Below are 15,660 nucleotides of genomic sequence, written 5' to 3' on the forward strand. Positions count from 1 at the left end.
AAACCATGGGCACGGTAAATAAGACTCAAAAGTCCCCAAGTTGATCGACTCCCGAGTCCCCGATAGCAGGTGGCAAAAGGGAGAAACCCCCTGCCATAAACCTCCAGGCACCGTCAATTTGCCGATGCCTTGGAAGCAGCCGACCACAGCCGACACTGAGTCCATCCGTCCAAAAACTTTGAGCTTCTGACCAGCCTCACCGATACAGCCTCCCGAGGGCCATCCTCTGTCGAGCGCCTTTGACCTCGCCCCGGCCGCTGAAACAAGCAAAGCCGAGGATTTCGGGGCCTTCTGCTCCGGAGATTCTGGTTACCACACAGTAGCAGCGGCAGCAAAGCGGACATTTCAGAAGTTTTCCAGATGTTCCTCCATACTCTCACGTCCATCTCCATCAAATCAGAATTGTGCACGGTCCCCTACTTGACAAATAACAGACATCACCACCAAAGTGGCCGCGCATGCTGCCATGGCACCCCCATCTTCTCCTCCTCTAGTTGAAAGAGGGCAATGATTTGCTGGTATCATGCATCTTCGTTGAGAATAATTCCACTTCTAGAGCATCAGTAACTATGTGACTGTACCTGTATTCAGTCACTGTGAATAGCTGGGATCAGTGGCTGATGGAATGTTTTGAAGTCAGACATCCCAACCACACAGTCTGTCCCCAGCCAAGTATGAAGGGCACACCAACTGGGATCTAAAGCTAGAACAGAGTCTGGTACCAGCTCAGATCAAATAACAACATTGCCATCTTGGAGAATCTACTCCCTGCCCTAAAGATTGATGCAATCCCAAAGAAGTTGTGCCAGTGGCTCTACCTCATTTGGAGTTTGAGGAGATTTGGTATGTCACCAAGGACTCTTTACAAATTTCTACAGATGCACGGTGCAGAGCATTCTGATTAGTTACATTACAGCCTCGTAAGGGGCTGCATGCACAGGATCGCAAGAGGCTACAGAGGGTTGGAGACTCCGTCATCTCCATCACTGGTACAACCCTCCCTGCCATCAAGGACACCTTCAAGAAGGCAGCCTCCACCGCCAAGGATCTCCACCATCTGGGACATGCCCTCTTCTCATCATGACCATCAGCGAGGAGGTACAGCAGCCTGAAGACCCACACTCAATGGTTCCCCCTACCATCAGAATCCTGGACAGTTCATGAACCCATGGACACCACCTCATTACTCCTATTATTTATTTCATAATTATATTTTAATTTTTACATCTTTGCACTGTACAAAAAGGCTTCCATGTTAATGTAAATGGTTATAAACCAGATTCTGACACTAGGCCCGAGAGAAGGCATCTTTTGCTCACAGTTCCAGCAGTGAAGGATGTACACCCATGATTGTGTAGCCAAGTTTCCATCGAACTCAGTATATAAGTTTGCTAATGACACAGCAATTCTAGGCTGTATCTTGGGTAATGATGAGTTTGAGTACAGAGAGAAAATTAAGAACCTGGTGGCCTGGTGCGAAGACAATAACCTATCCCTCAATGTCAGCAAGACGAAGGAATTGTTTGTTGACTTCAGAAGGAGTAGCGGACCGCACGACCCAATTTACATCGGTGGTGCACAAGTGGAACAGGTCAAAAGCTTTAAGTTCCTCGGGGTCAATATCACAAATGACCTGACTTGATCCAACCAAGCAGAGTCCACTGCCAAGAAGGCCCACCAGTGCCTTTACTTCCTGAGAAAACTAAAGAAATTTGGCCTGTCCCCTAAAACCCTCACTAATTTTTATAGATGCACCGTAGAAAGCATTCTTTTAGGGTGCATCACAACCTGGTATGGAAGTTGTCCTGCCCAAGACCGGAAGAAGCTGCAGAAGATCGTGAACACGGCCCAGCACATCACACAAACCAATCTTCCGTCCTTGGACTCACTTTACACCGCACGCTGTTGGAGCAGTGCTGCCAGGATAATCAAGGACACGACCCACCCAGCCAACACACTTTTCATCCCTCTTCCCTCCGGGAGAAGGCTCAGGAGCTGGAAGACTCGTATGGCCAGATTTGGGAACAGCTTCTTTCCAACTGTGATAAGACTGCTGAATGGATCCTGACCCGGCTCTGGGCCATACCTTCCAAATATCCGGACTTGCCTCTCGGTTTTTTGCAATACCATACTTCCCATTTTTCTATTTTCTATTTATGATTTATAATTTAAATTTTTAATATGTTTAATATTTAATATTTGTAATCCAGGGAGTGTGAAGCGCAGAATCAAATATCGCTGTGACGATTGTATGTTCTAGTACCAATTGTTTGGCGACAATAAAGTATAAAGTATAAAATCCTGAGGTGGGTCTGGATGGCCTCAGGACTGACCAGGAGGAATCGGGTTCCCACTCCTGCCCATCATGAGACTGGCGTTTTAACCTGTGCAGGAGCTGGTTCTTCAGTCTCTCAGGACATGTTCACAGTGCAGTTCCACTGCGTGCTGGCTGAGGTCGCAAAGCCTTCAGCAGCTCTGCACATCAGTGCAGCATGCTCAAGAAGGGCCCCCTTAGCACTCCGTGTATGCAGATAGTGGTGAACTCTGCTTCTGGTTAGTTTTCAGTTAATGGACTGTTGTATAATGCAACAAGCACTGCTTAATGTAATGGAATTTCTAACCTAAGAAATACTTACAATAAAAACGCTCTGTGAAGTAGCAGAATGCCCCTGATTTAGACTGTTGGCAGGTGAAGGCTTAATAAATCCCATTGAGAAAGCGGCTAATGAAATTTGAGTTTCGTTAGCTTTCGTTGCACTTTGATCTGTCAGTCCGAACTCTGGTGAAACAAGGGATTTTATCACGGTGAATGCAAGAATACCGTTTCTGTCATGGGATCCATTAAACAGTCATTGTCAGCTGCAGGCATTGAAGCCATACCTGCTCCATCGCTTTTCTGTGAGCTGAGCAAGTGGCTGGGCTCTAAAGGGAACAGCAGCAGGAATGTTATGGGCTGAAAGGCCTCAGTCTCACTGGTTTACTATCAATTTAGGGTGGAGTTTGTTTTCTCCAAGGTTGTTAGTTTAGTAAATGCACTTGCTTCATTCTTCGCATTATACATCTAAAATTGATAAGAGGTTATAAAATTATGCAAGAACACAACAGGCCCTTCAGCTCCTCATGTAACTGCTTAACCATATCAACATAATCATAACCCATCTTCCTAATTATCAGCACATGGTCCATAGCGTACATTGCTTTGTCGATTCAGATGTTCGTCCAGTTGCTGCTTAATTGGCCTAAGAGTCTTTGCATCTATCATCTCTTGGGCAGTGCAATCTGAATGAAAAAAATTCTTCCTCCAGTCCCCTGTAAACCTTTATACTCCGCATCTTAAAGCTATACCCTGCAGCCTCAGACCCCGGTTCCTTGGAAAAAAATTGCTTGTGTTCTAAACTCATAATTTTGTAAACTTCTGCCCTCTTAGCTCTTCTGCCTCCAGGGAAAACAAAGCTTATCCTGTCTCTCCTGCTAACTCAAATGTTCTTTCTCAGGAATCTCTTCTGCGTTCTCCTCTGCAATCACTGCTTTCTTATAGAATTGCACACAATATTCTCCCAGTTGTGGTAAGATTACTCCCTGAGTTCAAATCCTTCTGACTTGAAATAGGAACAATAAATTTGGAGCTATGATTTAAATAATGTCTACATTTTTGTTTTGTCTCGAAATGGATCAGAAATGTCAATTGAAAACTATGTTTTGTCTTCTAGATATTGCTTTTAAAAATGTAATTTTACACATTAACAGGAATATTCCTCAGTGTTTATAAACGATAAATGATGCTGGCGTCTGCTGTACTTTGTACATGGTCCTGCTTTTCACATGGTACTTTCAGTGGATTGATCTCTGCATTCAGCCTGAATGGTTCACCAGTTTATTGACTGGTTCTTCCGTTAAGTGATAATGGCTGAATTGAAATAAACAACCTAACTGTTCCTGATTCTTATAATTTATAATACACTGATATTAGTCAAAAATAATTTTTCAAGAAGCTGTACATACAGTAAATATATTGGTGCTTTTTAGATGAAAGAGATTCACCGTGATCTAGTAATGTAATGTAATCATTCCCTGTAATGCCAGACTAAAATAGTAAAGGAAAACAAAACAAAAGTGGTGGGATCTTAAGGACACCAGCCATTTCTCTTGTTCCCTTGCTTCTGCCTCATCTTTTAAAGTGAGGTTTTCCATTTGAGGACCTCTGAAATGTCTTCCTCCTTCCGACCACAAACTCCCACGCAATGTCAGCAAGACCAGGGAATTGATTGTGACCTTTAGGAAGGGAGGTTGAGGGAACACACATCAGTCCTCACTGAGGGGGTCAGTGGTGGAAAGGCTGAGCAGCTTCAGGTTCCTGGAAGACAATAGCTCAGGACCTATCCTGGGCCCAATGCGTTGTAATCACCGAGAAGACCTGAGACCTGAAAATTTCTGCCTGTATATGGTGAAGGCACAGGATTACCAGAGGCTTGCAGACACGGCTGGTTCCTTCTCCACTACCAATCACATTGTCAAGAGGTGGCGCCTCAAGAAGGCGGCATCCATCGTTCATGACCTTTGACATCCGAGACCTGCCGTCTTCAAGTTTACACCGTAGGGGTGAAAGTACAGGAGCTTGAAGACTCACACTCAACGTTTTTAAAACAATTTCTTCCCTTCTGTCATCAGGTTTCTAACCTGTCCATGAAACTACTAACACAATCTTATTATTTGTCTTTGTCACTATTTATTTATAACTATAGTAATATTCTTTTGTATGTATTGTACTGTACTGCTGCCACAAAACAACAGAATTCACAGCATGTCAGTGAGAGTAAATGCGATTCTGATTGGTTGATATAAGAACTGTGTTTACCTTCCCTTCTCCTTACTTCTCCCCGTGTGTAGACTGTCTTGCTGGACAAGACCCAGTATGCTGGAACCACATCAGCAATAAGCTACCCAGCCATAGTAGGCTAATCTGATCTCATCTGCCACATGCCTTCAGTTAGCAAAGAAATTTCCTGTTTTATGCCCATCTCCCTTCCTCTCCTCCACTGCTCCCTCAACTAACTTGAGTTTTACTTTCTCGACTCTGATGAAAAATTCCTCGTTTACTTCCTCTTTCCACAGATGTTGCCTGATCTGAGAGCTTCCAGCCTTTTCCATTTTCCTCGTGGTTTCATATTGGCTCCGTTCTTCTTACCCTGCTAGTTTGATTCTGGATTGCCAGGCAGGTCACACAACTTTACCAATACGACAACATTACACAAACCAAGAAGCTCACCGTGTTGGTATAGGCCTCCATTAAGCCACTTCATTGCTCCCTGACACAGCCATTACTCCATAAGACCATAAGACAAAGGAGCAGAAGTAGGCCATTTGGCCCATCGAGTCTGCTCTGCCATTTTATCATGAGCTGATCCATTTTATCCTATTTAGTCCCACTGCCCCGCCTTCTCACCATAACCTTTGATGCTCTGGCTACGCAGATACCTATCAATCTCTGCCTTAAATACACCCAATGACTTGGCCTCCACTGCTGCCCGTGGCAACAAATTCCATTGATTCACCACCCTGTGACTAAAAAAATTTATTCGCATTTCTGTTCTGAAGTCATGCCCTCTCGTACTAGACTCCCCCATCATGGGAAACAACTTTGCCACATCCACTCTGTCCATGCCTTTTAACATTCGAAATGTTTCTATGAGGTCTCCCCTCATTCTTCTAAACTCCAAGGAATACAGTCCAAGAGCGGACAAACGTTCCTCATATGTTAACCCTCTCATTCCTGGAATCATTCTAGTGAATCTTCTCTGTACCCTCTCCAACGTCAGCACATCCTTTCTTAAATAAGGAGACCAAAACTGCCCACAGTACTCCAAATGAGGTCTCACCAGCGCCTTATAGAGCCTCAACATCACATCCCTGCTCCTATACTCTATTCCTCTAGAAATGAATGCCAACATTGCATTCGCCTTCTTCACTACTGACTCAACCTGGAGGTTAACTTTAAGGGAATCCTGTACAAGGACTCCCAAGTCCCGTTGCATCTCAGAACTTTGAATTCTTTCCCCATTTAAATAATAGTCTGCCTGTTTATTTTTTCTGCTAAAGTGCATAACCATACACTTTCCAACATTGTACTTCATTTGCCACTTCTCTGCCCATTCTTCCAATCTATCCAAGTCTCTCTGCAGACTCTCCATTTCCTCAGCACTACCGGCCCCTCCACCTATCTTCGTATCGTCAGCAAACTTAGCCACAAAGCCATCTATTCCATAATCCAAATCGTTGATGTACAATGTAAAAAGAAGCGGCCCCAACACTGATCCCTGTGGAACACCACTGGTAACCGGCAGCCAACCAGAATAGGATCCCTTTATTCCCACTCTCTTGTTTCCTGCCAATCAGCCAATGCTCTATCCACGTATGTAACTTTCCCGTAATTCCATGGGCTGTTATCTTGTTAAGTAGCCTCATGTGTGGCACCTTGTCAAAGGCCTTCTGAAAATCCAAATATACAATATCCACTGCATCTCCCTTGTCTAGCCTACTGGTAATTTCCTCAAAAAATTGTAATAGGTTTGTCAGGCAGGATTTTCCTTTAAGGAATCCATGCTGAGTTCTGCCTATCTTGTCATATGCCTCCAGGTACTCTGTAACCTCATCCTTGACAATCGACTCCAACAACTTCTCAACCACCGATGTCAAGCTAACAGGTCTATAATTTCCTTTTTGCTTCCTTGCCCCCTTCTTAAATAGCGGAGTGACATTTGCAATCTTCCAGTCTTCCGGAACCATGCCAGAATCTATCGACTTTTGAAAGACTCTTCTCTACTTGTCTTCTTTTCTGCAGAAAACTGACTTGTTTCTGTCTTCTCCCCAGTTCTGATGAATGGTCCTGGACAGAAATATTACTTGCTTTTCTTTCCACAGATGCTACCTGGCCTGATAAGGTTTCCCAGCATTTTCTGTTTCTTATTATGGAATATTAATGCATTTTGCAATAAAACTAAAGGAAATTTGAAAGAGGGTTCTAATAAAATATATTACTAGATTACGGTACTGTGCAATAGTCTTAGGCACACATATATGGCTCAGGTGCCTAAGACTTTTGCACAGTACTGTATTTGTTAATGTGGAGCAGAGAGAGAGTATGTAAATCTGGCAGGAGCAAAGGATGTTGGGAATGGTGAGGGTGAACACGGGAGGGGTGAGGGGTGCGGGACAGGTGGTAAAGAAGGAGTTCCAGGGTGACGGGGGGGCGGGGGGGCGTTGTTGCACATGAATGCAGACACACCCAGCTGAGAGACACCGGGCAAGGTCATTGATTCCAATCAATTGGTTTCTTGATCACTCCAGAATGTCCCTCTGGTGCTTCCCACTCTCTCCCCTCTCCCGTCCCCTTTTCCCAACCACAATTTCCCCTCTCCCTGCTCTCTTTCCACTCTCAGCCCACAACAGAGACCCATTTCGGAATCAGGTTTATCATCACCCACACATCATGAAATTTGTTGGGTTTTTTTTGTGGCAGCAAAACAGTGTAATAAATAAAACTTCTACAGTACTGTGTAAAACCTTGGGCACCCTAGTTTATATATATATGCCGAAGACTTTTCCCCATTACTGTATATTTTAATGTGCTGTAACTACTAAGTGTTGTTTGAGTAGTTTGGCTCATTCTGTAAAGATTACAATGTAAAGTTATGCAAAGTCTGAAGGATTGGTTTGAGTGGGATTCGGAGTGAATACGCAAATGTGCTACAGTACAGCTCAAAGTAGAAAATCATCCACTGCTTTGTTTTAACAGGTAAACCTGAGTGGTAACATCATTGAAAATCTTATGCCTGGAGCACACTACCAGGTGGTGGTCTATCTGAAGAATGGACCATCAGTAGGCCCTCCGTCTTTCCCGGTTACGTTCAGCTTGAGTGAGTATTTGAGAAGTTGTAACTTCTTCATCCCTAATTCTCTGTTAAAGTCGAGTTGGAGTCTCCTTAAAATGATTCAGGTGTGACACATTTTAATGTCCCTTCTTATGGCATGTTCGGGGATAAGAATGAAAACGCAGAAGGAAGTTCCTCCTCACACCGGTGCCAGCTGTTTGAGGGAGACCCAAGTGTAGTCCCACTCTGCTCTATGCCTAGGTTTCTGTGAAACTACTTCAAATATTTCTTCGTTGCCTCCTCCTCACTGGGTGGCGTATCCATATTCACAGTGACTTGCCCTGTACTTACAACAGCAAATGAATCCACAGGAATGGTGAGTGCTCTGGCAGGACGGGCTCACAATTTGAGTGCCCCAAGTTCAGTCCTGCCTTTGGGTGCAGTCCATGTGGAATTTACACATTTTCCCTGTGACTGCATTTGATTCCTCCAGGTGCTCCTGTTCATTCCGACATCTGGGTTGGTGGGTAATTTGGTTACTGCAAACTTTAGTTAGATAGCAGGAGAATCGAAGTGGGTGAGAGAAAGTAAATATTCTGGATTGCGGGGATATAAGGAGGGATTTGAAGTTTGAAGTCAGCATAGAGACAATGGGTGAATGACCTCCTTCGTAACAAGTCTGTAGCTGGTAGACGGAGTCTTAAAACAGCCCATTATATATCCAGATGTGGCATGAAATCATTAGGTATTGGAAATTATTTGTTGTCTTTTGCACATTGGTTGTGTGCCCATCCTACTGTGTGCGGTCTTTGATTGATTCTGTTGTGTTTCTTGGATTTATTGTGTATGCCTGCAAGAAAATGGAATCAGTCCCAGGGTTGTATATGGTTAAATTAGATTGGCTTTATTTGTCATTTGTACATCGGCGCACACAGTAAAATACTTCATTCGTGTCAAATCAAATCAGCGAGGATCGTGTAGGTGCAGCCCGCGAGGGTCAGTATGCTTCTGGCGCCGATGTATCAGGCCCACAACTCACTATCGCTGACCCTGTGGAATGTGGGAGGAAACCACGCAGCTCTGGGAGAACATACAACCTCAGTATAGACAGTGGCAGGAATTGAACCCTAACTTACAGCTGGTTCTGTAACAGTGCTACGCTAACCACTGTGCTACAGTGCCTCCCCTCCAGTTCTCTCCACCTCAGGTTACTGTTCCCTCACCCAATGTAGGGGAAGTTGGGGTTTCCAAATGTCATTTAATTCATTCATCTGCTCTACGTGGCCATCTGCACGTGTGTAAAATTAAAACCTCATCCCAGTTCTGATCAACTGTGGCTGATCCAATCTTGACACAAGTCCAAAGACTTGACTTTACATTCATACGTGGCCTGAACCCATGGAGTTGATTCTAGTTGGGCCCGGGTTGGTGACCCAGCTCCAGCTAAAGTCATCATCATTATGTGCCATGTCTATTGACCATGATTGTTGGACTGTTCTGGAAAAATTTTCCTACAGAAGTAGTTTACTGTTGTACCAGCTGCTTATACGACCAACCACCACCTACTCCCATAGCTTCATGTGACCCTGATTGGTGGGGCTAAGCGGGTGCTATACCTTGCCCAAGGGTGATCTACAGGCTAGCAGAGGGAAATAGAGCTTTACACGTCCTTTGGTCAAGATTTCTCTCTGCTCCGACACCCACTAGCTAAAGGACCTCACAAAAAAATGCTTGAGAAATTCAGCAGGCCAGGCCTAATCTGTAGTGGGGAATAAACAGTCAATGTTACAGGCCAAGACCATTCATTAGGACCCTCCCCTCCATATATGGTCCCGGGCTTGCTGGGTTGCTTAATGGGTCCTAAATTTGCAGGATTCCTTGTGTTTAACTCAAGTGCAGAGCCCCAGTGCTTAAAGAGCCAACCTTTTGTGAAGCTAATACTTGACATGAGTAACACACAGTTAAACCTGGGTCAAGTGGTCACGTTCTGTTTGGACGGCCATGATGACTAGCAGTGCCCTCCATGAGAATGATCTCCAGAGTTGCACAGATCCTAATGTCAAACCTGCCTTCCCTTCCGCAGGCCCACCAGGAGTGAAGAAGCTCTGGCTGTATCCACTGGGGCCCACGGCAGTGGTGCTGAGCTGGAGCAGGCCGCATGCTGTGGTCTTCAAGAAGTACCTTGTGGAAATGTACCATCACAACCCAAAGAATCGGAAGTCAAAATGGAAAACCATTCAAGATATTCCATTCACAAGTGCCTTAACAACCTCAATGGTAACTCAGTAATTTTTGAGGGGGTGATGTTTTAACTCAGGGGGTGAGGATTTATTGTGAGTTAATCTGAGTTTGAATCTGATTTATCAGGGTGGATCGGTGTGGCTGTGATAGGCCAAGCCTTGTATAGAAGCTCTGTTTTACATTCCAAGTCATCAATCGAGTGAGAACTGGACCAGGTCCTATAAACATCAGATGACTCACTGTCAGATTTCTACCCTGAGGGTGTGTTTTTGTCAAAGCCATGCTTTTGCAGATAACGCTTGTAATTTATTAGGAATGATTGCAGGAATTTGGATATTTAGAGGAATAGTATTGCCCCGCAAAGCACCCTTTTCACTTTCAGTTGTTCGCTTTGACAGTTCTTTTTCAGAAAATCTCTTTACTTACAGTTGGTGACAAGGTCAGTGTTTACCTTAACTGAGCAGTTGCCGCTAAAGAGGAGTTTAGACAAAGGAAATTGTAGCAATGAAGTAATGATTTCTAACTAAATGTTAACTATTGCCCTGGAAGAATAAAAAACATATAAATGGCTGGTACTGCTGACTCTGAACTACTGCTTAAAGCAACACTCACAACAGGTCGAACTCAGCAGGTTGGGCAGCATCCGTGGAAACGATCCGTCAACGTTTCGGGCCGGAACCCTTCGTCAGGACTGAAGAGGGAGGGGGCAGAGGCCCTATAAAGAAGGTGGGGGGAGGGTGGGAAGGAGAAGGCTTCCAGGTGAAAAACCAGTAAGGGGAAAGATAAAGGGGTGGGGGATGGGAAGCCGGGAGGTGATAGACAGGAAAGGTGAAGAAGGAATAGGGGAAAACACAATGGGTAGTAGAAGGAGGCGGAACCATGAGGGAGCCCCCACCTTCTTTATAGGGCCTCTGCCCCTTCCCTCTTCAGTCCTGACGAAGGGTTCCGGCCCGAAACATCGACTCATCATTTCCATGAATGCTGCCCGACCTGCTGAGTTCGTCCAGCATGTTGTGAGTGTTGCTTTGATCCCAGCATCTGCAGATTATTTTGTGTTTACGATTAACTACTGCTTAAAACCTAGTCAGCAGTTCTAAAGATATACTGGTTGGCTAAGAACCAATATAAGTTTAGTTCATGAATCCACCACAGGGACCCTAGGTAGCACAACACTTCAGCCACAGAGCAGGCTGTTCAGACACAAGCCTTCTTCCTACATTTCAGTATTGCAAAGAGAAAACCCAGTACCAGAGGCAGTGTCCAGATGGAGGAGGAAGAGAGGGATTTAGGAGGGAAGTGGAGATGTTGAGGCTGATCAAAGTGGCAGTGAGGCTCTCTTTCCATGGGTTGGTTTACGAGGATTGGTGGTTGACTTGGTTTCAGTGGGCACGCGGGTAAATTCTGTTCTTTTTTTTATTAGGGTGGTGGTAGGTAGTTTGATTGTCTGACCAGTAGGAGGAGCAATTTGGGCCAGATACAAGCTTAGACATGCTTCGGGATTGAGGTAGGGCAGGGCTAGGGAGCACCTACCTATAGACGAGCTGTCTGAGTTGGGTTCTCAACAATGGGCAAGGATGTGGGCAAGTGGGGGCAAATGAAATGGGGGAAGGAGTGCACATACAGTTCATTTCCTTACCCAGAAAACAGCTGCTCAGTGCGATCTTTAGGTCTGAGAGTGGTGTCATGTGTTGGGAGGTGGTTCATGCAGGCAATACCAAGGTGCTGGGGAGTGCTGAGAAGGATTTTCAGAATCCTTGTTAACTCCATCAAAGACTAGTAACATCTACTCATATTGTTATTCCACACATGGTTCACACACACTCTTACACCCAAATGTTCTATGCTTAGAAAGAGAGCTCACCAAAGTAAGGGAGAAGCAGTGAGGAACGTAAATGATCAGTAATGAAGTGTATATCCATGGGACCTGAATTACTCGGAGTTTACCTAGCTGTTGCAGAAGTTCAAGCTATGATTCTGTTTCAAAAACAGTTCTTCCTACAATTTAATTGAACACGAATCTGGTAGCGAAGTTGCTGAAAAGTGACATAACTGTTAAAGGCTCTACCTTTCCAGCATCACATGGATCATGTTCAGTAGTGAGTTGTGTTTAACTTTATTACGTTCTGACGACATCATTTTGCTGTGCTTTCCCAGTTGCTGGTGAAAAGTGACGTGCTGCTGTGTTTCGTTGTCAGATTGTGACTGACCTGCGACCGGCCTCGCGCTACGTGTTCCGTGTAAAGATGGTGTCGTGGGGAGAGCCTGAACGCAGTTGCTGTGACAGATCATTAGCACGCTATATAACAGGTACTCCCCCTTAATGCTCACTTGGTTACTCGGAGCAGAGCAGGGAATTCTGACACCATTGCAGCCACTTGAAAACTTTTTTTCTTCCCCTTCGTTGAAGATGCAGCATTTACCTCATTTTCAGAACAGCTCGTTTTTTTGAGTTATCTTTTCCCATAATTTATATTGCATTTGTGACTCTGCAATGCTGCAGGCAGGGCACTTTCTTTGACAACAGATATAGAAATGACTTGCATCGGCGTGTTGCTTTCATATTGTTGGGACATTTTACAGCCCCTCTTCCAGCGGGTCACCTGCAAAGAGGTAGGTGTACATGTCCCACAGATGGTAAATACAACATTGAGTACCTCACCTGTATCTCCCGATATGTGTTGCTGAGGCTGGGAACGATGGCTTTGTGGAACTGGGTTGGTGTGATGTTCCTCATCTGTTTCTGGTCCTTGCTCAGCCACATCTTCACCTCCACCTATAATGCCCAAATCTCCATCAAAACCGATAATCGCACTGACAGCATTGCTTTCTGACACCTCCTCCGGGTCGGGCCCACACCTGTGCCCTGTTTTTTCTGCAGTGTGCAGATGCGAATAAGTCTGGTTAGTTTTCCATTTCCCAGCAAAATTCTGACTGGACCACATAAAATCAGTGCTGTCAGCTGGAAAACTTGGTCCCAATATCACCTGAGAATATAATGAAAGTCCGCTGCCAGACATCCTGTTAACCTCTTTTATCTATCTCATCTACCCTCACCTATAACAATCTGGAAGATGCCCATCAGCTTTGCTACTAAGCTCCTTTACTCTAATCTTTAGGCTAGGGGTTCCCAACCTGGTCCATGGAATAAAAAAAAATTGGGAACCCCTGCTCTAGACCGTCTTTTCTACTGCTCAACAACATCCTGCAGATTAGTGATGTCCATACCATAGCACCAGTTCACAAACTCTGCCCAGATGTCCTCACCACTGCCTCTTACAAGTCTGTGCTGGAGATAGACAAACCACTCTTTTTTATCGATTTCCTTCCTGCTCCCTAATACCAGGCTGTAACTTATCAAGACTTCCGCCTTGGTAGCATTATTTGACGTAGAGATAACATAGTCCATGTCTGACTGAGACCATCTAATTTCATCACTAACACTGGCCGATGTTGTCCTTCTGTTACTGAAAATCTAATCTCCATATTGTTATTTGCAGCATTCCACGTCTAGAAACCAGCTCGTGTTACAGTTCTTTTCAAATCACTCTACCTCTGTGCTTACTAGCCTATGTTCATTCGCAGCTGAACTGCGATGATTTTAAAATTCACACCCTCGTTTTCAAACCCTCCGAAGTCACACTTGCCACATCTCATTGTCACCCTCAAATTTGATCATGCATTCAGCCGACAGAGACTTACTCTCTAAAAATCCCACTCTCAAACTCTCTTCCTTTAATGTCAATTAAAACCTAGTACTCTTGTCCAAGATTTGGCCTTGTGTACTAGAAACTCCTATTGCCTTGTGTTAAATTCTGTTTGATAATGCTTCAGTATAATGTTTCTTTCAGGTGGAATCTTTCTCCCAGAACTACTTGAGTTTATGCAAATAACACATTCCACTATGGTTTGAATTAGTGGTGTGCTAATGTTAACCACATGTCTGCTGACTTTCTATCCGTACCCTGATATTTAGCAGGGTACTGTCACTGCTGTCAACTTTATTACTTGGCAATACAGTGCAAAGACAGCCCTCCTTGCCCTTCGAGCCACATGGCCCCAGTGACTCCTGAAAAATCCGATTAACCCTAACTTAAACACGGGAAAATTTACAACGACCGATTAACCCACACCTTTGGACTGTGGGAGGAAACTGGAGCACCCGGGGAAACCCACGCATTCCTTAACAGAACGGCGGCAGAGTTGAACTCCAGAACGCCCCGAGTTGTAACAGTGCCACACTAACTACTACGCCACTGTGATGCTCGATATACTTTATCGACAATAGATTGGATTGTTTATTAATATGTTGATCCACATTTGACACAGATATCATCTTGTTTATGAACTATTTGCTCGGCCTCTGGGACTCCGGGTGAATCCGATGCTGTGTCCATATCAGTGGCAAGCGCAAGGATGGAGACGTAGACTCTCCACGGGATACTGGCCAGGGAACGACTAACAAATTTTCAGAGTTTAGTTTCAAAGTCATGCTCAGAATAGTGCATTTGTTTTAAGTACTGCTGCTGCCTGACCATATACTGTTCCTGATTGTTTTAGAAATTGATTCAGCAGTCAGTATGTGCAGTGATGTGACCACGATTACAGATGTTAAGTTGTTACGCTCGTTGTCACAACCACGGCGCAGTAGGTACGGCAATTGTGCTTGTGAATTAGCACGTGTCAGCTAATTATTATTTAATCGTGATAATATTTAACTCCATACTTGTCATCGTAGTGTTTGTCGAGATTTGGACAGAGCTCAGCAATACTTCGCTGCCTGTTTGCGTCGGCCTTGCCTGAGAAATTGGACTGTCAAGTCAACTGACTCTGAAGACTAGTGGTATTCTTTTAATAACTAGATGTTCTTTTTAGCCACCGTCTAGGCTTCGTTTCCTGTTTGAGAGTTTAAGTTAACGGCCCTGTTTGGCCTAGCGACACTGTTCGCATTAACGTTTTGTGAACTATCGACCTGATTCAGTGTCTCTCACTCCGCACTTGGGGCATATCTGAACTCGGTGATAGCAAGTCTCGACCTCACACAAAGATGGACCCAGCAGAGAGAGAGCAGCTGACCTTGGCCGTGAGATTCTTTGGTCAGGTAGGAGACAAGCTACAAGCAATGGAATCTGTTCTCAGTGAAGTTACGGAGGCAATGAGGCAGATAATCTCATGCTGACAAGCCCAGTCTCACTTGGAGGAACAGGTATCGTCCCTAGCCGCAACTGTTCAACAGCTCACTACAGACAGTCGGACTCAGGTGTCTGTGATTTCTGCACTCACGGTTACCGTCCACGATCTTACTGTGAACAGCCAGCATCAGCTGACAGCCATTAACGTTCTCGCCAACACAATACAGCAGCCTCAGGCTGCCTCAGTCCTACTCCCAGCATCTCGCAGGTCCTTCTTTTCTGCTGCCCCGACAATCTCTGCTACTAATGTTCCCGTTCCCGGACCAGAGCTGACTCCCGCATTCGGACCCCCACAGACACCTGCGTCCATACAGGAACTGAGTGTTCCACCTCCAGGCAGATATTCCAGTGATCCCGATGGC

At 44.9% G+C, this 15,660-nt stretch overlaps 1 protein-coding gene across 3 annotated transcripts in view; it reads left to right on the plus strand.

Annotated features, from left to right (window-relative positions):
- Window positions 1-15,660, plus strand: part of ptpro (protein tyrosine phosphatase receptor type O) — a 164,866-nt gene that overhangs the window by 81,815 nt on the left and 67,391 nt on the right. For all 3 annotated transcript variants that reach the window (XM_072241183.1, XM_072241181.1, XM_072241182.1), the window contains 3 exons: window positions 7,793-7,913; window positions 9,952-10,145; window positions 12,305-12,416. In XM_072241183.1, the coding sequence (XP_072097284.1) occupies window positions 7,793-7,913; window positions 9,952-10,145; window positions 12,305-12,416 (427 nt within the window). The remainder of the gene's footprint in view (window positions 1-7,792; window positions 7,914-9,951; window positions 10,146-12,304; window positions 12,417-15,660) is intronic.

The sequence above is a fragment of the Mobula birostris genome, chromosome 23 (genome assembly GCF_030028105.1).
Source record: "Mobula birostris isolate sMobBir1 chromosome 23, sMobBir1.hap1, whole genome shotgun sequence".
Taxonomy (NCBI): Eukaryota; Metazoa; Chordata; class Chondrichthyes; order Myliobatiformes; family Myliobatidae; genus Mobula; species Mobula birostris.